Below are 24,156 nucleotides of genomic sequence, written 5' to 3'. Positions count from 1 at the left end.
TGGGTCTTTTTGTTCTGCCTTTAACAAGTCTTCATAGTGATACACTGATGAGACCAGATACCAGATTGTTATCTAAATTCAGCTGCTAAATGCAGTGTTAAGACACTAAGTTCAAACCACACATTGCCACATTTATTTCACAAGTCGAGCCTGAGGATGGATTCCTCCAAGACTGAAGCAGCCCATAAGCATCACTCTCTCCCTCTGCAAAGGTACTCTAAATGCCAGGGAAAGAAAATCACTGCAAGGCTCTGACAGTTCATCCTTCAGCACACAGACTGCAAAAGCATCTCTACACTAATCGGGCACACCGAAGAGGAAGCAAACACTTAGTTGCTGTTTGCATAGAGGCTGCCTGTAATTTGATGTAATGTACTGTACATCAGACAACACATATTGAAGAGAGAACATACACACGGCAGAGAAGGCAGAGAGGCAGTGCTGACATCTAACACATTTTATTTACCCTATTATAGATGTTCTTTGAGTTCATCAAATTACCAATCAATTTATCTGATCTCTAAAAGCTTGTGTACTGAGGTATATTAACTACTAAACTTTACAAGCTTTCAGCAAAACAGCCATTAAACGGCTGAATTGAGCACAGGGCACTGGAAGTCAGCTTGCCAGTTGGCCAACAGTAACAACGAAGCAACCTCTCCCCGCAGACAGGGAGGCGACGGAGGAGCATTAGGAAGGCAGGCTCCCCGAGATGCTGTTCAGCCCTAACGGACACCAGCAGAACAACAGAATTATGGATGCTGTGCTGCCTCCTCCTCCCCCAGCCTGACACTTAATGTCTGTGAATAACTGAAAAGAGGAAGAGGATGGGAGGTCAGAGCAGTTCAGATGACAATTGCAGGTTCAGATGACAATTTCAGGTTCTTTCTTTTTTTTTTTTTTTTTTTTTCATTTTGTTCCCATTCAGAAATTAAGCACGCACACAGGACAAAATCTGCAGTTCTTGAAATATCAAAGGCTGAGAGGCTGCTAGCACCACCGCCACCTGAAAGACAACATCCACCCAGCCTCGGACAGACAGCCCAAGCCACTGGGAAGTGATCTGGATGATTAGGATGGATCTTATCAGCCTCTTTCAGAAAACTATACGGGGGATTATTCTTCTTGTGTTCAGAAGATTAAACCAACAGTTCGATGAACTGGGTGCTGCGTTATATTGCTCCACTGGCCTGAAAGGCAAACTGCTTTTTTGTAGGTTCACAGAAAGCCCTGCTGGTTTTCTGGGAGGAAGGGTTTGCAGGGGATGAGAAGAGAATGAACAAATTAGGTAAGAAAAAGAATGGAAATTCTAAGGAATATTGTAAGGCTTGATGACGAAGGCAGGGATGAGTGATACTTTTGAAAGGGAAACACATTTTCTGAGACCAGAACTTGGTTTCACACCAGCTGTTCTTCCTCAGAGTACCCCACAGCAGTGGCTAGAGCAGTAAGCTAGTGCCTGGCCACACAGTGACTGGAGGCAAAGCAGCCCTTATACACGCAGCCCTAAGACGTTACAGGCCGTTTTACTGAGAAAGTAAATGGTGTCGGTGACACCTGTCAAGACAGATGAACTCACTTAGAAAAGGGCACTGAATCTTTAACTCCCACTGAGAGGGCAGAAGGCTTGGTTGAAGGTAACATCTCAACACAACTTGCTTTTCAAAGGTAGGGGAGAGCTCCCTAGGGCTCGTGGACACAGACACGGCCTGGGATCCCAACTCAGGGAACTGATTCCCCATCCCCTTCGACAGAAATCCCTTGTCACCTTTGCCAGGTGACATCAGTTTGTTCAGCCCCACAGAATCTGCTTAAAATTGATCACGAAGACCCAACGTGAACATATTCTTGTGGAAGGCTATTTTTCCAAGGCTGCTGTCACTTTCTCCACAGAGATTTTTAGCGAGACAAGTTACTGGTCAAAAAGCATAGAAATGACAGTGGATTCACATGTAGGGGTGACCTTGGTGCACCAGAATTGGGAGACTGCTCCAAGAAGAAGGATCAAGACCAACAAGATTAACAAACAAAAATAAGTTTGCCTCCCATTCTTTACACATCCTAAATGCTTTACAAATATGAATTAAATGGTAAGTGCAAGGGCAAAAGGAGATTAATTTAAAAGCGCCAGACAAGGTGAATGCCACACACAAAATTAGAAGATTTGTGAAGCTAAACAGAGAAAAGGGTGCAGTCTACCTTATTAATAAGAATTTAAAAAAAAAAAAGTTATTTGTTCAATGCACTGCTTTCCCACTTGCTTATGAATACTCCACAGCTTATGAATACCTCTTGTGCTATTTACTGTTCTGAAAAACTACAAGCAGAAAAACATTGCATATTAATGTACCCACTGCTGACAGTAGTCCACAGCCACCTAATAAAAGATAACGTGGGAGACGGAGCTTAGGAAAATCCAAACAAAGACGAGACATCCATCTATAGAGCAAGGAGTTTCACTTCATTGCCGGATTACCTTCAGCCTTTCTCTGCCGTTCCGCGCTACTCCGAAGAGCTGCCCGTGTTCTCCTGCCCTGTAGCACTGCCCTTCACCTTTGTCAGGTTAAAGCCAGCAAGAGGCCAAATAGCAAAAGGAGTCAAACAAATACTTACTTGGGAGAAAATTTACAGCTAATACGCTAAGGGAGATCTCCTGGCATCTAAAGGGTTCCAGGAGAGACTGCATTTCTTTATCATACTTTCTAAAGGATGATTCTACCATTTGGGGAAAGCAGGACAAAGCATACATGGAATCCTCAATAAAAATCCCAACTCTGAGCAGTATATGTTAAGTATTTATACCAAGCTCCCGCCATCTCCCTCCCTCCCTGCTTCTCAGTAACATATAAATGCATGAACGAACATCAGCTTAAGCTTCTCAAATGGAGTGTTTCTAAGGTTTTCCTTACAGATTATTAGGCCCAACTCTCAATCTTTCTACAAAGAGAAACACTACAGTACAAGACCTCCTTCAAAACAGTTGAGACAAGACCCACTTTTTGTAAAACAATTCCAAATTACATGGATGAGATGTAAAATTACTCCAACAAGTCAGAGTTAGAAGTTTAAACGCTTATAACAAATTAGCCAGGTCTCATTACTGGATTACTTATTGGAGATTAGACAGTCACACACTGGAAACACAGGTGTGGAGTGGAACGGAATGTCTGTATCACCAGCTCCAAAATCCTGCAATTACACACAGTCATATAAGAAACAGTCAGTTCAAAGGATCTATTCCCTGTAATTTTCCTGATTACCAAAATACTTCTAGCACTCCAAAACAAAAACACACAGGCAACCCAAGAGACTGAAACACACAACTACTACAACTACTAGAGCTAAAGCGAGGAAGACCAGGGGCATCACCAGTGTCCTAATCCTCTGCAAGGAATTTGTTCAGTAAAATTTGATTTTAAAAAAAAAAAAGTCTAAAAACCATGCACCGCACCACAGACAGACCAAAACCTACCATCCCTCCGCACACACGCACAAGCCCTGACAAACTGATAAGGAAGGGTGCAGGGGGAAGAACACCTCCCAGCAACAAATCACAGCATTGCTGTAATCCCAGTACCGCTGCTTCATGCACTCAAATCCGCACACAAAATAGCTGAATGCTGCTAGTAGCAGTAGCGTGTGGCACTTGCTGAACACAAGTCACAAGTGCAAATCAAGCACTAGGCACCACAAAGAAACAGAGAACCAAACAGTAGTTCTCGTACAGCTGCCATATATATTCATGGTCTACCTGTATCTTGAGCACTCTGTGCACGGTTCTGATTCACATCTCTCAGAGAGGATTAAATAGACGCGGGAAAGTTTCAAAGACGAGCAGCCAGGATGAACAAAGCATTTGGGGCAAGTACTCCATATATTTGCCCTGATCCTACGTTCATCCCTGGTCATCCACCTTCGGTCACAGTCAGGACCAGCACAGTGACACAGCGGTGCTGCACTCACCACCTTACTTCTTCCAGTGCTTTAGTGGACGATGTAGTGAAAACCCCAAGAGCCGAAATACTGAAATTGTTTTTTCATACATGCCCTTTCCTGTGAAAATTTTAATGAGATTGTCTAGAGAACCTGAGTTTCTCAAGATCTATTTGAAATAAGGTACACCCATAGTTCATCTCATGCAAAACTAAAGGCAAAGCCTTTTTAGCATTTCTATAGCTTTACTGTTTCACAACACTTTGCCCTCCCATTATAAGCTATTCCATCATATAGATGGAATAAGTGAGATAGATGGACTAAGTAATTGTTTCAAACTCCCCAAAGAGAAACAGCTATTAGAAAATGAGCAGTTTTTTGCTTCCAATTCTGTGCTCTGTCCAGTAGATTACAGTACTCTTTCAGAGATTACAAAATAAAAAGATAATGTTATTCACACAATCTGCTGCATTCAAGGGAACTACCAAGTTCAATTCTAGTCATTGCATCTCAAAGACAGAGCCGCAAGGGGGAAAGGGCCCAAAGACAAACAAGTAGAATGAGAAACCTGGAAAAAAATTATTCACACAAGCAGAGACTGAAAAGGTGAGGACTGCTCAGCTTAATGGGAAGGTAAAGGAGGGAACAGATGTCTACAGATAGTGAATAATGAAGAGAATTCCTTTTATCTCTTTCACATAAAAGATATGAAATGAAAAAAAGTATTTGAAACTGGTAAGAGAGAATTTATAGTGTATGTAAGTTAACCTGTGGCACACACCGCCACATGATATTGGAGGCAGAGCGCTAAACAAGGCTTCAAGGAAAAGCGCCCGAGACACGTAGAAGAACAATGGCAGGAATCCAAGTTCCATTACAGTGAATAAAAATACTGAATGAAAATAAACTTTTGCAGCAGGGTACACGTCAGCCTCTGACTGACAACACTTAGGAAGACTCTTCTCAAAGTTGTTCTCCAAAAGTTGGGGCTCTTTTTGTTTTGGTGAGGTTTTTTTGGCATATTCCTTTGAAGTCTTTGAAAACTGGCCACTGTCAGAAGAAACAGGACAGTCTCCACGTTTCATTCAGTGCAGCAGCTACTACATTGTAAGGAGTATATAACAAAATTATTCTTAGCATGCTACCAGGAAGGTACTTAGTTCTCAACATCAACAATTCAAAACATCCTTCAAAAACAAATCTCTAAGTCTCCTACTGCTGAATTCTGTTATCATGCAGAAGTGGGGACAAAGCCAAACTGAGGTAATAGATAGGCACAGCAGGGGAGGAGAGGGGGGAATTCCTGACAGCCTGATTCTTAGGAGAAATGTCAGCTTTCTAACTCTACGCTGAGCCATCACACTCATTCACTCCCAGCCCAACACCTCTGACCTAGCAGCGACCACAGTCCAAGTGACCATCCCCTCTGGCAACAGCAGGGAAAGCAAACTTCTATTTCAGAGCTCCTCCCCACCTCAGCCCCTTACCACTAGCTGTTTTTCTGATATAAACACACACGTACATACATAGATGTATAAAAATATATATCTAAGGCTGAGTTGGAAGGTTTTAGCAGAGTAGAAGGAAAAATAAATAAATAAACGTCAAGGTCTGCGTGTATTCAACAAATAAAAGCAGAATTATATAAAAGCAACAGCTAATAAAAAAGATTGTTCTGTGCTGTGTTTTCCATCTTTCCAACCATTATAGGAATAAAATTATCCACAGAGAAGATAGAAAACCTTTTTCAAAACTAATACAATTAAGCTTTATTACACTGTTTCAAGTACATTTCTCTCCTCTCCCTTCTAGCCCCCACCACCTCCCACTCCAATCTAGACTAACGGTTGGCGGCATTCTTCTGTTTTATTACCAGCAAAATGCTAGTGTTTAAGGGTCAGAAACTATCTAGTGTTTCAAGAGAGGAAAAGAAAACCTGTCCTTTTTAGCTACTTGCTTTTGTACGTGTAAGAACTAGAAGGCAGTTTCTATGCAGCTCTGCAGTTTGAATAGGACTATGGGCAAGCCACCTTACTCCCCTGAGAAGATCCTGCGCTAAAATATCCATCACCTTGTTTAAAAAGTTACCCTGCACCAAGGGACACAGACCTGAAAAGGGAAACACAAAATAGAACAAAAGACTTCAAAAAGAGGACAACGCAGCCTGGACACAAACTTCTCCCCACTCCTCTGTCCACAAAGGACAGACACACATACAAATTTTCCCTGCAGTTTCTGCTTCATGAAACCAGATCCAGAGAGAAGAATATAATAGAAGCACACAGCATGAGACCAAGAAATTGCAAAAATTCCCTTTGCGTATGAACATATGGACAACTGTGATAATTAGAACGATAGCTGCTAGATTGTTTGCAATTTCACTGAACAATCCCCATTATCTAGAAATAGAATTTAAAAATCTGAATGCAACACCAAGTGGTAGTTTTAATAGTTTATTTTTTAATGAACTGTATGGATTAAAGTGTTGCAAAATCGTATTACGTGAAATTGCTCATGGGCACGTTTTACCATCAATGGCTTAAAAAAAAAAAAAAAAGCTGTATGGACAATCATGCAGTAGCAGGGAATGGATGTGCCAACAGTTTTGGACCATTTCTATAATCTGTAATTTTCCCATGTTCCATATTCACTATCATGCTACATGTTGGTAGTAAAGCTGATTGATTTCCCTGTCTCTTTACAACCCACCTTTTCCATTGTTTGCATTTCTTTTTAGTCACATAACACAACTACAAGTCAGATGTATGCAACTCCCTGTCAGGAGGTCTAATTGCTTCAAATTGGAGAAGATTATTCTCTACATTTATTAAAAAATAAAGACTACTTATAACATTATTTCATTTTGCCAGGAAGTGAAAAACGCATTAGTTCATAAGGAACAGCATGGCTGCTCCTATTTTTATGGCATCAATTTTTAAAAACTCATCATGGTAAACAATTAAACAGAGAAGCAAATCCCACGTTTAGGGGAGAGATTCAAATCCCTAAATGGATTTTCAAAGGTCATTTCAGGCTTAAAAGATGCTTGACGGTGTCTCTTTAAATCATGTTCATTTCAAAGGCTTATCCAACAAGAAGCAGGCAGTGCACTGCAGCACCCCCCGTTGAACTGCTGGGCTCCCCAGAGAAAAATTAATAATACAACTTTAATTCATATTTATAGCCAGATTTGTGTTTGGCTTTTTCTTTTAATTTAGGAAAGGATTTTTAACAAAAGGAATAAAAAAAAAAGGGGCATTTGTTTTTTTGAACTTAGCTTTCACCTCAACCCCATGGTGAAAAAGAAAATAAAGTTTGAATTACTTCATTAAAAAAATCACCCAGTTAAACCCCCCCTTAACCTTTCCAATGCAAGTTGTTCAAAAGATTTGGTTTGTACAGCTTTTTCATCGCTTAACTATGTAAGGGGTGGGGGGCAGACAGATACCGAGAGCTGACAGTTCCAGGTTTCCGCACAATGCTCCTTGTTTCTCTGCTCTTTGGATCCACACCGACCTGCATCCAATCCCATCAGTATTCAGAGGCCACAAATAAAAGCCAACTTAGTCTTACCTTCCTCTCAATGCGGGCCAACTGCTCTTTATAGAAGGCCTCTTGCCGCTTCAGCTCGGCCTCCCTGCCTTGCAGCTCAATGGCCTAGGAAGAAGAACAAAAGACCATCAATAGAAGAAGAAATTAAAAATAAAAAGTGTGAGTGCAAGGAAAGCACATGGGATGCAGACCAGAAGGAACCAAAAACATCATTGCTCGGGACTGGTGTATGGGATCCCTCTCGGGGGAACTACAAACGGTCGTACTGCAGTTCATTTTGGATTATCCCCACAAGTTTGAAATGCTCTTATTAGTATCACACTCAAACTCACAGCCTTGATTTTATTTCTCCTTATTAAATGAAAACATATAGGCATAGAAAGGTGACACCTTCCTATTGCCTTTTTCAGAACTCGACCTTACCCGACTTTGTCTTCCACAAATTCTGATGTTTATTACTCCACTTCAGTGTCCCTCGCCTTACCTTAAAAATAAACTCCAAAGCCTCCACTTAATAAACGCTTGCCCCTTGGAGTGTCAGAAAACTTCTGTAAGATTTAAGAGACGCCCACAATCACGAGGAAGATCCAAAATAGAACTCTATGTTGTAACGTTTTTATAGCAACATGCATTCTCACTGCCCATGCGTTTGCTTTTTACACACGTAACTAGAACTACCCTGATAATTACTCTCTCCACACTCTCTGTGCGTACACCACCAGCACCCCCAAAGTTCCTCTGGCTGGGTGCTGCAAATTTGGAGGGGCGATGGGTGTCAGAGAATTTCTCTTCCATCTTCCAAAGTATAAGCGTGACACTTCCAAAAGAGCAAACTTGGTATACAAGCGCACGCTTAAGCGTAACCTGGTCATCAACTAAACAATGACCAATTGTGTGATTACAGCAGCGCCTTTTGCCTTTTAGCTCTTTACAACCAGCAGCACTTCATTGCATTCCCAACCCTAAACTGAACTAGCATTAAGAAAACACGGCATTGATGCACCCGAACCAAACTTTTTAAGCTTAAAAATAACAAGCAACAATAGCAAGAAAAATGGCACTTGTTTTTCTTCCCCCATCCCACCCCAAAATCTCTGGGGCCACATAAGTTATCACCAGGCAGGAAGACCTTTCAAAACTAGAATTATTAGTCCGTTTAACATGAACACAAACCCTGCCAATCTATAGCATCCCAGCAGCATTGCTCTAAACTTTTAATGATGATGGTACAAGCACAGAAAACGCTGGTCCAATATGATTAAGCAGCTGGGACAAACATCCTCGTGGGCTCAGACCTGTCATTTTACGGCCAGCAGCCATTGTTAATGAGAAAAATTACATCTGAAAGCCAGTTGCTGTGTATTTCCTTCTTTCTACTCCCCCGCTGATGGAAATACAGTGGTATAATAGGGCTTAGAAGAGATTTTAAGCTAGGCAGTGAGGGACAGTTGATAAGCAAGCAAGAAAAGAAGTAGGAGCACATGAAACAGGGGGGTTGCGGGAGTGAGGTGGTGTCTGTTTGTTTGTTTTTAAAGGAAAAATAAATATTTTGGTTCCCATGTTTGTCATACAGCCAACAGGGCCAGAGTAAGGCACAAGCACAATAGACTCACATCTAAATCCCCTTGCTCTCCAAGGCACTCCATTAAAGGCAAAATCTCTGGCTTTGGTTTCACCAGAGCTGCTATGTACCTTCCAGCCCACAAACCAGCTGAAAAAGGATGGGAAGGGGGATGAGAATCAGCTGCCCCATACATGTAGCCTGACCAAAGAGATACCACAGCAACAATAGGGGTACTGATGGCCACTCTGTAAGTGCCAAAATTATTACTATTCTGTGATAAGAGAACCAACACTATACTTCTGAACCAATATCCACCTTCTATACAGAAAAGGACTAAGCAATTTCAACTGAAATGAAACAGATGTAAGAAGGCAGGGTGGTCTGGTGGATGACCAAAGGAACCTGATTCTCCTGCTGATTTTCTGCATAACACCCACAAAATCAGATTACTAAACAAGTGATTTGTATTTCCTTAAGGAGAAAATAAACAAGGAAAAGAAAGAAGAGTAACATGGTACTGACCCCTCTACACAATTCAGATGGAAGGTGATTGTGATGCCAAGTGTATTTCAAGAAAGAAAAAAAAAAAAAAAGAGTCAAAAGATCAACTCTTAAAAATGCAAGAAAGTTTCTGCTTAATCTAAATAAATTAATTATGTGGCATTGCCACTCTCCTAAAGTAGCAGACTATTCTGCAAGCACAAAACCAATACGTGTAACAATACTGGTGAGCAAGAGCCTGTGTTCTGTTTCTGGCAAGACATGGATTGACATCTCTAGAAGGGAACACAATCCAAATACCTAATGTCTCCCGTGGGGTGCTGAGATGCACACACATTAGAGGTGTGCTGATCTGCATGATGACAACCCAGGGACTCCCAAGCAGACCAGACTGGAGCTGGGGTGCCCACTGAATAATACCTCCACACCAACGCCCCCTGCAGCAGACAGACATTCTGTTAGTGCCTTCCCTAGGGTCTTGCAAAATTGATGTCAAAGAATCAAAACGGGATCTCCTAACTGCAGACTACGACCTCAGTATACTCCCCGTTATTCCCCCTAAGTAATTTCTCCCATATTATCTCCCGTTACATCCCACTTAGGGCTCATAAATTATGTGATGAACCAGCGGGTGCAGAGAAAACTTTTACTCGCAACTCAAACATATTTTCAATGCCTTGCTTGCTTTCAAGAGCTGCTGATGTTTCAGTGCATTGAAGTGTAAGGGGAAACATTCTATTTGTGACAGATCTGCTTGAAAGTTGCTGTTTCCCTCTATCCCCAGCTGTTATTACTAGAAACTTTAGTACACTTTATGATGATGTTTGAAGTATGAATGGTACAGTCAGAGCATGTGTCATTTGAAATATTCACTGTTTCAAACTGGGTTAGGCAGCAAGGGACATTTTATATGAATACAGCATATTTATTAAGAGTTCCTCTAGTCCTGCTGCTTATTCTCTACCCGAAGGCAGAAGCCTGTGATGTCCCAGACAGAACTGGCTGCTATGGATATGACTACAATTTCACTGGGGACTGAGACTGCAGGTGCCAAACAAAGCATCAGATACACTTTTCACATAAAGGCCGGTAGAACTAAAGAAGGAAGGAGAAGGGAAGATATACATGATAACACACTGGTTTGAAAATAACATATTAGAAAGTTGCATTTCACATCCACGCTGCAGAACCTACATCTGAGCTTGAACATATCATGCAAGAGATGACCAAAGCCCAGAGATGACATCTAAGAAGCTGTAGCGTAGAACACAGCCGAGTGTGGTGTACAAGAAGTATGAAGGCAGAATAAAAACAGAGGGAGGGGAGGAACAGCGTAGTTAGTTGTAGAACACACAAATCCACCTAAAACTTAGAAAAGTACCATGGGACAGCACATATTTGCAAGAGAGAACGTATGCAATAGGCAATTGTCCTCTGTACAAAAACTAGGTATAAGATATGTTGAGGAAATACTCAAGAATTCCCTGTGACGATGTCAGAAGTTACAAGCACTGCATTCTTACAAAAGGACAGTGAAGGTTCACTACTAGCATGCTACTGCAGCTTCCACGGGCACGGATCCGTAGACTGGTTGCGGGCTCTTTCAAGTCCTTCCTAGGTTTTAACTTTACACTTTTTCCACAACCCAAAGGTTTTTTTGGGTTCTCTCAGTGCTGCTTTGAACAGCAGAAAAGAGCTAGGGTAGACTCACCTGCGATTCCCTGCCTCCTCCTCTCCCTTTACCAAGTAACCCATTTGGAAACAACCTGTGGAAGCAAATCTCTAGAGCTATGCATTACACACTGGCTCAACTGAAGAATTCAAGTACTAGCCTGACAGCTGACAGGCAGGCCAAAAGAAATATTTCACAAGCCGCTTAATTGAAGTAATGAAATATTATTGGTTCATTCTCTATGAACAAAGCCAGACGCTCTTAGCCCTGTCCTGAACTGACATCAACAACCAACACATCAGACTGTGCAACTGATCTTCTGGAGCTGGGCTTCACTCTAGCTACAGCCGTTCACAGATTAGCTTTGGCTTTGCCCCCCAGGAAACATCACCAGATTTTTATTATTTTTAATCACAGTCCCTTCTCATCACCTTGTTAAACATGAAAACCAGGAAGGAAATCTGCTTGAGAAAAAAAAAAAAAAGGGTTTCTTGGCAGGGTCAGATTACAGTAGGGAATGTGGCACCCAGGAATAAAGTGCAGCAATGGCACAGCCCACAGCTGATGGCTACCATCGGGCTGTCTCTCTCTGCAGTCCTGTTGGGATTCTGGGATTTGGGGAGACGGCGTGGAGAAGACTCTACTGGAAGGGAAAAACAACCCACCCCAACCCCCTCTCTGCAAAGGGCAAGTCAAGCTAGAAGGAAAGGTCCATACCTCAATCTATAAAGAACTTCCTCAAAGGCAAGTCACAGCACTTGGCAAGATTATTGCAAAAATATTTATCTTCTTGGCAAAACACGTTCACCAGTCACAGCCAAACTAGTGAGATGACGCCCAGAGAATCAGTCAGAGGCAATCCAGGGAAAGAAGCTACATGGATAACGGAAAGTCTCTATCAAATGCCTTGTTTCTAGATCATCCTGTCTTTGCTGAGAGGAGTTATCAGCTTCCCCCAAAGGTATCCAGTAACTTCTCTGCAGCAGCATAGCAGAGATGTTTTGGCTGAGTACCTCAGCTTGCCACACTCCACAACTGCAAATTCTTATACCTCATGCTTTCCCATGTCTCTTCCAGTCCTGGTAGCAGTCCAGGTGGCAGGGGAGAAAAACAAATGCTATTAAAGGCTCCAAGACTAGAAGAAGGAATTAACAGCAATGCACCGAAGAACAGAACTAGCTCCGAAATTAGCTAACTGGCATGTTCCTCACCAACCCTAAAGGGAAAGGCAGAGCTGAAAGGGCAGCACCGAAACAGCAAGAGCCAGCTTACGCACATCATGTCTGAGACTGAACAGCAGAACTTTACAGAGAGGCTTGTACCGGACAAGTAACCGTGGGGGAGTCCTGACTCAGCCTCCACTTGCATCAGCAGAAATATCACCACTCCTCTGGAGTCACCTACAGTCACTATCGCAGACACGCGAGACTTACAAAATTGCCTGCTTTTTGTCCTTTCTCTCATTCTGTTGAAGGCAGGAGACTGGGTTTGTTTTTGTTTTAGAACCCAGATGCAGACTCATGGCCTTAAAAAGCAGCACTGGTGTAACCTTCATTTCCTCCTGTTTCTGCTACTCTCTTAGCCAAAACACACATCACCAGATCAAGTTTGGTTTCAGCAGCTGTAAGCTACACAAAAGGAACTAGTGAAAATCTTTATGGAGGAAATAATATGCAATTTTCTAGCTGAACACCTTTTAAAATGTAATGACAGAAAATAAAATCCTGCATCTGTGCTCAGCAATAACAATCTGTATGCGCGCAGTAACAACATGACACTTGGAATAAGCAAGATCCAGACAAAAAAGAGAGCTTACCCAGGCGTCCAAATCCACAGGCTTGGAATAAAGAGAGTGCAAGAGAGAAAGGAAGGGAAAGAGAAGAAAAAAAGAGAAATCAGTGATTTATGGAGGCCGCCTGCTGCTGCACAATATAGCTTTTAGGATGACAAGTTTAGAAGAGTCCCTTAAAAATGACAAGCATCTTAAACAGCGCAGTGCTGTCCCCTATTGGGAACCGTGCTATTAAAGCAAAACAAAAGCACATGCACCCCCAAAAATAAAAAGAAAACAAAGGCCCTGAAGACTGCTGCAGGATTGCCCTTTAGGGTGGAAACTAAGGGAAGGCAGCTTCAAAGCAGCCGGTTTCAGGGAGTCATGCAAAGAGCTGCACAATGTTAGAGATGCTGACATCCGAATCATGCACCAATGAACATGGCAACGCGGGACGTACTCAAAAGGAGGTGGCCAACAACTGTGCTGTTTCCAAATTACCTGCAAAGAACAAGTATCCTTTTGCAAGGGCATTTTTGAATGCACAAGCTGACCTACATAGCAAGACATCTTCTTGCTGGACAATCATCTGCTGGACAATTTCAAAGAGTGCTTCCTAACAGAAAGCCCGTTGACTGATCAGATTTCTAACCAGATCCCCCTTCATGGGCAATCAAACACACCTCCAGTGCGCGATCCAAACCTCTGCCAAATCCAAGCTGCCTTCACCTGCTCCTTCTTTTGTCAGCAAGCCTATTTAAGTATGAAGACAAGCAGGCTGCAGCATCACTTCTTGTTTACCTAATACTACTTTTTACTTAACACAGTAACCCAGCAGCAGCAAAGCAAGTACAAGACGATAAACATTTCATGCCCATAACCACCTCCTTCTGAAGCCAAGGCATTTATGAGGCAGCCACAGTTCTCATTTGTTGTCAAGGGCTGCAGGCCTTCCCTGCCTCTCAGGGCTACACTCAATCAGCAGCACGTTTGCTAAGCAGGAACTTCAGAAAGGCTGGCCTTTTTTATTATGATTATTTATTTCAGGGGAGTTGACAGGGCAGGAGGAACTTTCCTCTTGGTCATAGTTCAGTGCCAGAGGGAGCAGACGGTGGAGTGCAATATGTTTATGGGATCTGCCATCATTTTAATGGCACAGGGCAGCTACTTCAGGTAGCTGAGGGATGATGTGTCATCAGCTGTGTGCATCGTCCATCCTCATCCTTTGCAACAGCTGAGAGGGCTGGAACTGAGCATCTACTGTTCAACTGGGGGAAGCCAATTCCCCCCCTTCTGCAGACAGGTTTTATATAGCAGCACTGAGTCCTTGGCCAAAGAAACCAATACACAACAGGTGTTCACCGGTAATCACTGACTGATCTTGACAAAAGCCTGATTTGAATAACATTTTTCTTCCTGCTGATTTTTTTTTTTTTTTTTTTTTTTTTTTTTTTTACAATCACGACAGATGTGCTTAGTTTTGTTTTTTTCAGTTTAGCAATTGCAAGGCTGTCCATCCTCAGCAGATGGACAGGAGGAACACAGGGCTCTTTATGATGCATGTTATTATTTCAGCAGGTAGGTCATCCACACCAATAGCTCTTTACTGGATTTACACCTGTCATCCCTGGGGTGCCTAAGGCATTAACTGCCACATTCCTGATGGACAAACGCTTGCATGACAAAATGAACAGGAGGTACTAACTCAGTGGCACTGGACAGCTGCTGAGAAGAGAGCAAGGAGAAGGAACCAGCCCTATCACTGAGAGGTGGTCCTCCTTATACCCCATAAGATATAATACACAATAGCAGAATTACAGTTTTAAGAAAGGTAACGCTGTCACTAAGCACAGAGCATCTCTTCTGCAGGTACTGCCAAAGGCTTTCATTTTGTCACCTTCCAGGAGGGGGGAAAATTATTACTCCAAGAATAGACAGATACACTCCACTGAATGGAAACAGGAAAATTAAAACAGGTGTAGATGCAGTAGGACATATTGCTGCATTGGGAAAAAATAACTACATTTGGAGTGAAGCACAGAGTAAATAAAATATAATAATAAAATAATACAAAAATGAAAACTCAGGAGGGCTACTGGTTTAAGTTTTGTTACCTTTGCCAAGATTTCTTAGCAGAGCTGCATTTACCAACACTGACGGATAATAAAAGACACAGCACATCCACTAATATTTTCAAAGCTTAAGTAAACTGTTTAAGAAATGAGCAATATCTGGGTTCCTTGCTTCCTAACTGAGTGAGTTTCACTTCCAGCTCCCACCTGGGGGCTTGCAAGCTTAATGATGCCTGCTGTCTTTTAGCACCCTTGGTCAATACTGCAATACTCTTCTGCTAAAACAAGGGTTAAATTTCTTTTCCAGGTAGCCCACTAGATAGCAATCACAGGAAGCTGAATAAATACTGGACTTAATCGTTTGGGGTCAAAACCAAACCAACATATTCCTTCTTGACAGTGGGATCAAGTGCACCCTAAGCAAGTTTGCGGACAACTCCCAGCTGAGTGATGCAGCTGACAGGCCTGAGGGACAGGATGCCATCCAGAGGGACATGGACAGGCTCAAGAAGCAGGCCCATGCAAACCTCATGAGGTTCAACAAGGCCAAGTGCAGGGTCCTGCACCTGCGTCAGGGCAACCCCCAGTATCAATACAAGCTGGGGGATGAAGGGATTGAGAGCAGCCCTGCTGAGAAGAACTTGGGGGTACTGGTGGATGAAAAGTTCAACATGAGGCAACAATGTGCGCTCACAGCCCAGAACGCCAACCATATCCTGGGCTGCATCAAAAGGAGCGTGGCCAGCAGGTCGAGGGAGGTGATTCTACCCCTCTGCTCTGGTGAGACCCCCCCTGAAGTACTGCTTCCAGCTCTGGACAGGAATGACATGGACCTGTTGGAACCGCTACAACCGCTAGTTGAAGCCACTAAAATGATCTGATGGCTGGAGCACTTCTGCTGTGAGGACAGGCTGAGAGAGTTGGGGTTGTTCAGCCTGGAGAAGAGAAGGCTCTGGGGAGATCTTACTGCAGCCTTTCAGTACTTAGAGGGGGCCTACAAGAAAGATGCGGACAAACTTTTTAGCAGGGCTTGTTGCAATAGGACAAGAGGTAATGGCTTCAAACTGGAAGAGGGTAGATTTAGATTAGATAGAAGAAATAGGTTTTTTTTACAATGAGGGTGGTGAAACACTGGCCCAGGTTGAGCACAGAGGTGGGAGATGCCCCATCCCTGGAAACATTCAAGGTCAGGTTGGACGGGGCTCTGAGCAACCTGATCTAGTTGAAGATGTGCCCGCTCATTGCAGGGGGGGTTAGACCTTTAAAGGTCCCTTTCAACCCAAACTATTCTATGATTCTTGACTGTACCAGAGAGAAGAAGTTATTGAAACAGGATCTCAGGCCAAACCAGCAACCCCTGTCCTAGGTATTTATATGGGGAAAAAGATACAGTCCACTTGGAGAAGACTCTGGTTAGATGTGGGAATTACATAAGTAATGCGTCTGTGCTTCCAAGAACTTCACGTTTGAGCACTGATTCTTCAGGTAGTGCTTGCATTCCCACACACATATCAACAGTCCAACTTCCAATGACATCATGAATACAGCACCGAATTAGTATTTCACACATACAGACTATTTCCAGCACCTTTTCCCAATCCCATACACCACATCACCCATACATGACTGTCATAACGGGCACATCATTCATGTCTGTCATGGTCTAGGCAAACATAAAAATGGCAGTAAGCAATCAAAACAGTTCTGCAGTTGTGGGGGCAGTGGGGAAAGGGATCAGCACGATAAAGCAGCAGCCTTAGGAAGGGCAATGCCTTCGTAACCTGACTGGAACCAGCTTCACCCTAGATGTCCATTACCTTGCCATGGTCAGTAACTCCGTCATATAACTAATTTCACTACAGCATGACCAATGACTCAGGAATTCAGACTACCAGCTTGATAGAGATCTCCTACTTAAGAACTCAAAACAGAGTATTTTTAGGGGCACTGCCAACTTTGGGAGTGGAAGATAGAGTGGGAGATGCGAGAAATGAGAGGCAGCAGGTGCCCAAAACCCAAGACAGCTGCTGGCAACAACTTTTGCACTCATGTCAGTATCTGAAGAGCTCTGCAGCACATATTCTAACATCTTGATGACCAGACGTCATCACTGAATGAGCAAAGAGTCATTTCTTCTTAAGGCACTAATCCAGCTCTAAACTTTTCCACAATGATAGGAATGAAAGCATTTAAAGAATATATCTAGACACTCAGTATCCACTCCAGACCCTTAAACGCTTCCAGTTTAGTAGAAAATTGAAGCAGTATCAATATTAAATGTAATGAGAGTCAGAGATGTAACCAACTGACAAGGGAGGGGAAGCAGGAAGAGACACTGAACAGCAATCAATTTTGAGGAAAGGCTGTGAGTGATGAAATTGCTCGACTCTAATGTATACAGAGCATACAAAACTCTATAAACATGAAGATGGGAAGCAGCAGCAAAGCCCTCTGCCCTTTTATGATTCAGGGACAACTGCACTTCTAATACTTATGGCATTCCTGCAAATAGGTTTGCAATGCTGACAGTTGATGGTTTTCATTTAAAACAAAATAAAGAGAAACCTATGTTATAAAATCAAAAGTAAATTATCTGCTTTCATTGCCTGCTTTAATACTTCAGCCCATCCCCACATTCTCATTCTCCCATCGCTACTTCTATACATGCGGACATACATACAGAGTTTTCATTTTGTAGACTGCCAACAGAGAAGGCATTCAATGTCCATAGAAATCTTGCAGAGTGTAGGCTCTCTAGAGATGTATGCTCGAGATGCTTATTTCTGATAGCAGGCGAGTCAACAGCTCCCTCCAAATTTTTACCTCCTTGCTTAAATTCCTACTCTGCCTGTTAGACATAAGAATCTCCAAGTCCCTGACCAATTTAGCCGAAAAAAAAAAAAAAAAGAAAAAAAAAAGGAATCTCAAGAGAGGGCATCATGAAATTCTGTATTAATTATGACTTTCTATCCCAGAACATATTTCAGGCCCTACTGAGTAAATGAGGTATTTTCTCATAAAGCTAGAATTGAAGGCCACTCAACTCCTCTTGGATTATTTCTAGCTCATAACCATTAATACAGACTCCCATTATGCTAGCCTAAGGGTGGCATATGGCTTTCTAGGGATAGGACAGACGGGGGAAAATAACAGTTACGCATGCCTATATCCCAATCTCATTTCTGTGCATGCATATGGGGACATAGCTTTCTCTTGCCAGATTCTTAAATACCAAATATATTAGCTTCCGAGTCAAACATAGTACGTCAAACACAACCACTGTTTTGCAAAAAATCAAGATGACATGCATAATCAACCCGTGCGCCTCCAAGCAGTAAAAATGATGAACCATGTGAGTTCTGAAGGAATTCCCTTCCCACACTTGCTCCCCGACACTATATGCAATTTTTACCTGCCTCTGAACAAAACAGACCTTTACAGGCACCGGCCAATGGATACAGGTTTAGTATAGTACAGTGAATACAGAGTTCCTGCCACAAGATTAGAAATCTAATTTCTTTTTATTTAAAAAAAGATTATCTCAAATACTATACAGTTTAAGAGAAATACAGTTGACTTTGCGGTTGCTTTTTAATACAGGCAAAGACCGTCTTAATTACATGGCTGAGTAAGAAAATTCTTGAAAGCCTTCAGTCATGGTCATGCATCCCCTGCCAGTCTCTGAATCCTTCTGCAGGTGGAAAGTCAGGAGCACTTTCAAACATCACAGTTTACGTCTTTACCTACTCTGACAGTCTCCTAAATTTTCCTCTTCTCCCTGCTCTTTCATCCCAGACACACACAGAGCTCGCTTTACACAGCGTTGCAGGGTCGTTATCTTTCTGGGGGCAGAATCCAACCTACCAGTTTGCCAAGATGCATGTGGGAAGGACATACAGTAATCAGCATTTAGTATCAACCAAGTGGATTCCAAAGCCTTACGGAAAGGACCACAAAAAGCACAGGGGAATCCAGTGAAAATAAATGGTCTGGGCTAGTACACATACACAATCATGCTTGCAGTAAGGTATTATTTATGGAGTAAAGTGGAGTCAAAATATGTAGAAAGATAGTAGAGGCTGCCGAGGAAAGAAAAAAAAAAAATATAGAAGTGAGGAACTTAACCACAATCTCCCTCATTTCTATGATCGCTACAGAGAGACAGGCAGTCAGCACTAAATTTCCCTACAACCAGTTCTGAAAAGGTACCTCGGTCTTGGCCTGCAGCATTCCCTACATCCTAGGCCACAGTCAGCGTTATGAAAAGGCTGCCAATTAAGTTGTGGTTTTGAGCTATAGACAAAATGTCCACTAGAGACTCTGATTCTTGCTTCCAAAGCACTTGCAACCCACTGTGTGTTTTAGGAAGAGAATATACTGGCTCTCAAATACATGCACTCTCGGCGCCTCACAAGGCCGCGATCAGAGAAAATGCTGCAAGGTTGCGTCTTTTAATGACGTCCGAGTATATCAAAATGAAATCATCTGCAAAAAGAAGAGTTTAGATTCAACAACAACAAGGATTTCGGGCTATTGTAAAACTGTATTCTTTATTTTTGCACTGCAATCTCCAGGGCATGATTGTATCAAGAGCAACTTGCAAATCTATGTCACTACAAAATTTTGATTTCCATTTGATAGGACAATTTGCAGACAGCAGTTTTCCACATTGTGCGAGTGCGTGCTTAACATTTGTAAGAACTACAAGAACTCCATGCCAATTCGATGACACCATTTAATGGGCAATGCAACACACTCTTGCCAAGGCAGATAGCTTGGAAAAAAAATCAGGAGTGGTGTGAGCATTCTCTCTTTCTATGAGGGAGCGGTACCTGGCAGTCTCTCAGCAAGGATCACAAACCTGGTGCTGCTGCTGTCGAGAAGCAGAGGGTATAGACTGGGTGCAGCAGTAACAAGCAGTTTGCGGAATCTTCCTTAGGAAAAGAAAAGAACATTTCACTCTTGGTGGAGCTCCTGAAGCTCAAAAATGATGTCACGTGCTAAGGAACCAGAGAAATATTTACTCCTGAACCTTTTAATCAAAAGCAAGAAGCTTGAAATTTAGCTTTAAAATAGCGTATGCTCTAAATATAGCAGTCAGATGACCTGATAGAGCTAAGATTCATACTTCATGAGTTTGCAAATTGAAAGAGTCAATCCAGCTCAGAGTATCACAGAACCCTAAAGACAGATTGCTGTATTTATTGTACTAGATACTATTTACAAACATATCTCCACACTGTTTGCTCTCCAATTATAGTTGGGGCACATACAGTCATTTACTTTCTGTGAGCTCTTTTTGTATGCTACACCTCTAAAGTCAATGAAAGTAATTTTAAGAACCTGTTGATTGATTTATTGATCAAATAAGTTGACCAGTGTAATAGACTAGAAATAACCATACAGGAAAGTGATTTGATAACTGGAAACTAGTCACTATAGGCACTGGAAGTCAGGGAAAAACCCTCAAAGGCAGGTTCAGGCTTTTTTTAGAATCTATGTTAATAGCGGGCCCTAAAACTTCATTCCTTATGCAGGCCTGCTTGGTTAAGTGCATTCCCCAACCAAATCTCTGAGATAATTCTGCGCAATCCAGTATTAGCTATCAAATTCAGCAGAAGCAATTGGCAGAAGTTCAGCTCCTATTACCAGAAACAACATGAGAAGAAAGAGGAAGGGGGGGGCGAGTGTCTTATGCAAGAGTTTGAGGCAGGAAAGGGGTACTTCTACCTGACCAAGGCCATAGGACAGAAGGAACACAGGTGGAGATCATCATCCACAGGCAGCTTCTAGTGACTCGGGCAGTTTTCCCGTGATTCTATGGTGGGACTTCACCACAACTTTCACCGAGCTCCAACAGCAAGGAGCAGATTATGCCCCTGGCCAGCACCAAAAACCACAAGCCTCATCTCTTAAGTATTCATTGAGATGGCCAATATTTTTTTCCTGTGGATTTAATTCTGATTTAGTGAGGTTTTCAATGAAACATGTTGGCATCTTATCATAAAACTAAGCTGAACATAATTTGTACTCCTTTACGCGGTCCACTCAGTTGCACGAACTGTCGTCCAACTCAAGCAAGAGGCAAATTAGGATTCGACTCTGTTGCATAGGAGTGGTTTCCTAAGAAGCAGAGGACAGGTAGGCTAACACAAAGCAGGAGGCAAAGGAAAAAGCTTGAGTTACCACTATTATTTGTACAGTACTTTAGACAATCTTTTGGCACTGTGGTTTTGGGGAGTTTATATGTATCCCCAACACAATAAAGGAATTAAAAGTCCAGGAATGCCAATAGGTTTTTCTCCCAGAAGCATAAAATTAAAGTAAGAAAAAAAAAAACATTCAGGTGCAGAAAAAATAAATTAGCAAGATCAAATTCACAATCTCTCATAACCTCTCAGCATTTTTGAAGGTAAATGCCACACTTATCAAAACAACCTTTAAAATAAAAACCTTTAAAAGCCTATTTATCTCATAATATTCTCCTTCCTGCCTGTCATATAATATATGTATTACATACATATAAAATCAAAAGAAAAATCCACTCAAAGAAACCAACACTCCAGTGCTCCATTTTCCATTTAGTGTTGGTTATACACCCAACAGAGACCTTAAAACATTTTAAAGGATCAAGCTTTCCTTCTCATTAGTACCACCGTCACGTTGCTCTGAACTATGGTCATATAACCTTTTGCACCTTTTCACTCTATTGAATCAATCTCCCCTGGCAACTTCTGGTGTGGCACTCCGCTCCCCCTGCCTCCGGCTCTTCTTCCCTCACTAATTCTGTGTTCAGAACTGTGAAGCACAAAATTAGACGTTTCAAATTAAGCAAGGAGAGAGAATGAGAGAACCTTATTAAATCAACATTAGCATCAGAGTGTCTTTAAAAGAGAAACTCAATTGCAAAATATTACTCGTCTCTGTAAAGCTCTTTACATTGACAGAAATGAGACAGGCAGCAGCTGAAGTCGTCTTCCTCTGCCCCCACCTTCCTCTTCGTGCTGGTCACAGCGCTTGAGCAATAAGAGCAGGATCCTTTTCAGACCACAGCCCCAGAGGAAGCAGAGCTTACCTTGAAATCACAAGCACTCGAATTGCCAAGTAAAAAGGACAAGATCTATTAACATGATGTTGGGAGAAAAATACACATGCGCAAAAAAAAAAAAGCATATTAACACACAAAAGCAGACTCCCTTCTCCTCCCAAGCTTTCCACAACACTGGTCGTTCTCTCAAGTCACGATAACAAGTTACAGTCAATTCTTCTTACAACAAGGCAAAGAGCCATTTCAAGTTTTAGTTTCCATTCTCCGTCCCCAACAATCAAAGTTACTGACATGATGGTGATGATCAGCACATTCTGTTCCAAAACATAACTTTCTGAATGTGAACCTCCAGTTCCTGGCCAGATATGCTTAAACTCCTTTTCAAGATAAATCACTGAAGTAGCACACCATTCCCCCTTGCTGGATAATTAGACATGTTGTTAAAGCCAGAGATCACCTCTGAGCCTGCACGGTCTTTAAATGCAACTTTCCTTGGCACTTCTTGAATAAGGGTTGATATTTGCAAGCCCTGTCAATAGAATGAGTGTTCACGCCTTACATCACTGTGCAGCTGGCTCCGTACTTGTCCGTTGGGCTGCCACCTACAACAGGGGGTGTCTCGGCAGTATCTTGTAGGAAGAGCTTGTAATGTGTGCTGTTAAGGAGTCCTATGGAAACAAACCCTACTACAACAAGTGCACAAAAAAAAAAATTTTCAAAACTATTTCAATTAATAAAAAAAATAAAAATCAGTGTTTAGAGTACCCATTTAGCTAGGCAATATTACCCTAAGGGCAAGCAAGACACGAAACTGAAGTTGAATTCCTGATGACAAAACAAAGCTTTCAAAGCATTTTTGGGCAAAACAGACACTACTCCAACAGAAGTGGAGGCTGAAGCTTTTGACTGCTCCAGTCCTACCACGCAATGGAAACTTCTGTATCAGCCTGACACTACTGAATACTCTGTATTTTGCAGACAGGCTTCCAAGTGCAGATTCTCCATACCAATAAAACAGCACTTTGAGGAGCCAGGGGTGCTGGCAGTTCTGATGCTGACCTCTTCAGAGACATAACAGAAGTGCCCAATTCCTCGCCTGACATTAACTGAGCGCAGGACAAAGCAGTTCCTACGTGAGAGTTAAGACAAAGTGCACCAGGGAACCAGGAAGAAGGGGCAAGATTAAACTAACACCCACAAGAACTAGTAAGAAAAAGCTAACCTGGTTGTTAAAGGGCTGTCTATTCAACATCCTTGTTTCGTAAAGTGAAATGTTTCATTTTTACCTCAAAGGGCAACAGTAGCGATACAAGACTGCTTGGAGCCTTCCAAAATGAAAGGGTCCAATGAAAACGAGCAATTTACCGTTCAATTATAAAAGCTGAAAAATGGTGAAAACAGAAAAGTCAGAATGAAGGACTGAACCTGCAGTCTTCGGGCTGCCCTTGATGCCTTTTCAGGCCAGTTCAGTAAGAACTCGTTACCAAAATATACTTAACTGTCTGCTACATTCCCCCTTTTCTGGGAAAGGACAACACTAAGCGAAAATTGAAAATATGTTTTTTCTATTCTCTGCTGCAGCTAATTTTCCTCTAGCCTTTCCCTATCAGTCTGACACAGAACGAGAAGTGGCCTCCCATCACCTTCAAGTCTCATCCCCTTGCCTTCAATTCAGTGGGACAATAACTATACTGATGGATGTCTAAACAGAATGATAAAGCAAGGGGCTTAAGAAGTTAAGCGCTAAACATAATGATCAAAGTTGATAAACTGATATCCCTCAATATGAACATATTAGTTCATGGGATGAGACATAGTTCTCCTGCAAGGCCCTCTTCTCTTGTACGCAAAACACCAAGAATGTCAAAATGGAGGAGTATCTCTTCAGCCTAAAAAAAAGCACTCCAATTTCAGAGTGTTCACTAGGTAATAGAGTCTGTTTTTCCACACTTACCAAGTAATTAGTTCGCACTCACATGCCCAACACTTTCAGCTCTTTAGTGCCCCCATTCTGAAAATTTTTCAGGAAACAGTCAACGTTTA

General features: G+C 42.2%; 1 protein-coding gene across 5 annotated transcripts in view; it reads right to left on the bottom strand.

Annotated features, from left to right (window-relative positions):
- Positions 1 to 24,156, bottom strand: part of CHCHD6 (coiled-coil-helix-coiled-coil-helix domain containing 6) — a 114,955-nt gene that overhangs the window by 66,023 nt on the left and 24,776 nt on the right. For 4 of the 5 annotated variants that reach the window (XM_054216120.1, XM_054216119.1, XM_054216122.1 and 1 more), the window contains exons 5-6: positions 13,039 to 13,059; positions 7,507 to 7,590 (exon numbers count right to left, since the gene is read on the bottom strand). In XM_054216120.1, coding sequence (XP_054072095.1) covers positions 7,507 to 7,590; positions 13,039 to 13,059 — 105 coding nt within the window. The remainder of the gene's footprint in view (positions 1 to 7,506; positions 7,591 to 13,038; positions 13,060 to 24,156) is intronic. The other variant, XM_054216121.1, reaches the window with a different exon arrangement.

This window comes from Rissa tridactyla, chromosome 10 (genome assembly GCF_028500815.1).
Source record: "Rissa tridactyla isolate bRisTri1 chromosome 10, bRisTri1.patW.cur.20221130, whole genome shotgun sequence".
In the NCBI taxonomy this organism is placed as follows: domain Eukaryota; kingdom Metazoa; phylum Chordata; class Aves; order Charadriiformes; family Laridae; genus Rissa; species Rissa tridactyla.
The sequence above is the reverse complement of the archived record's forward strand: the minus strand, read 5'-3'. Positions and strand labels throughout refer to the sequence as shown.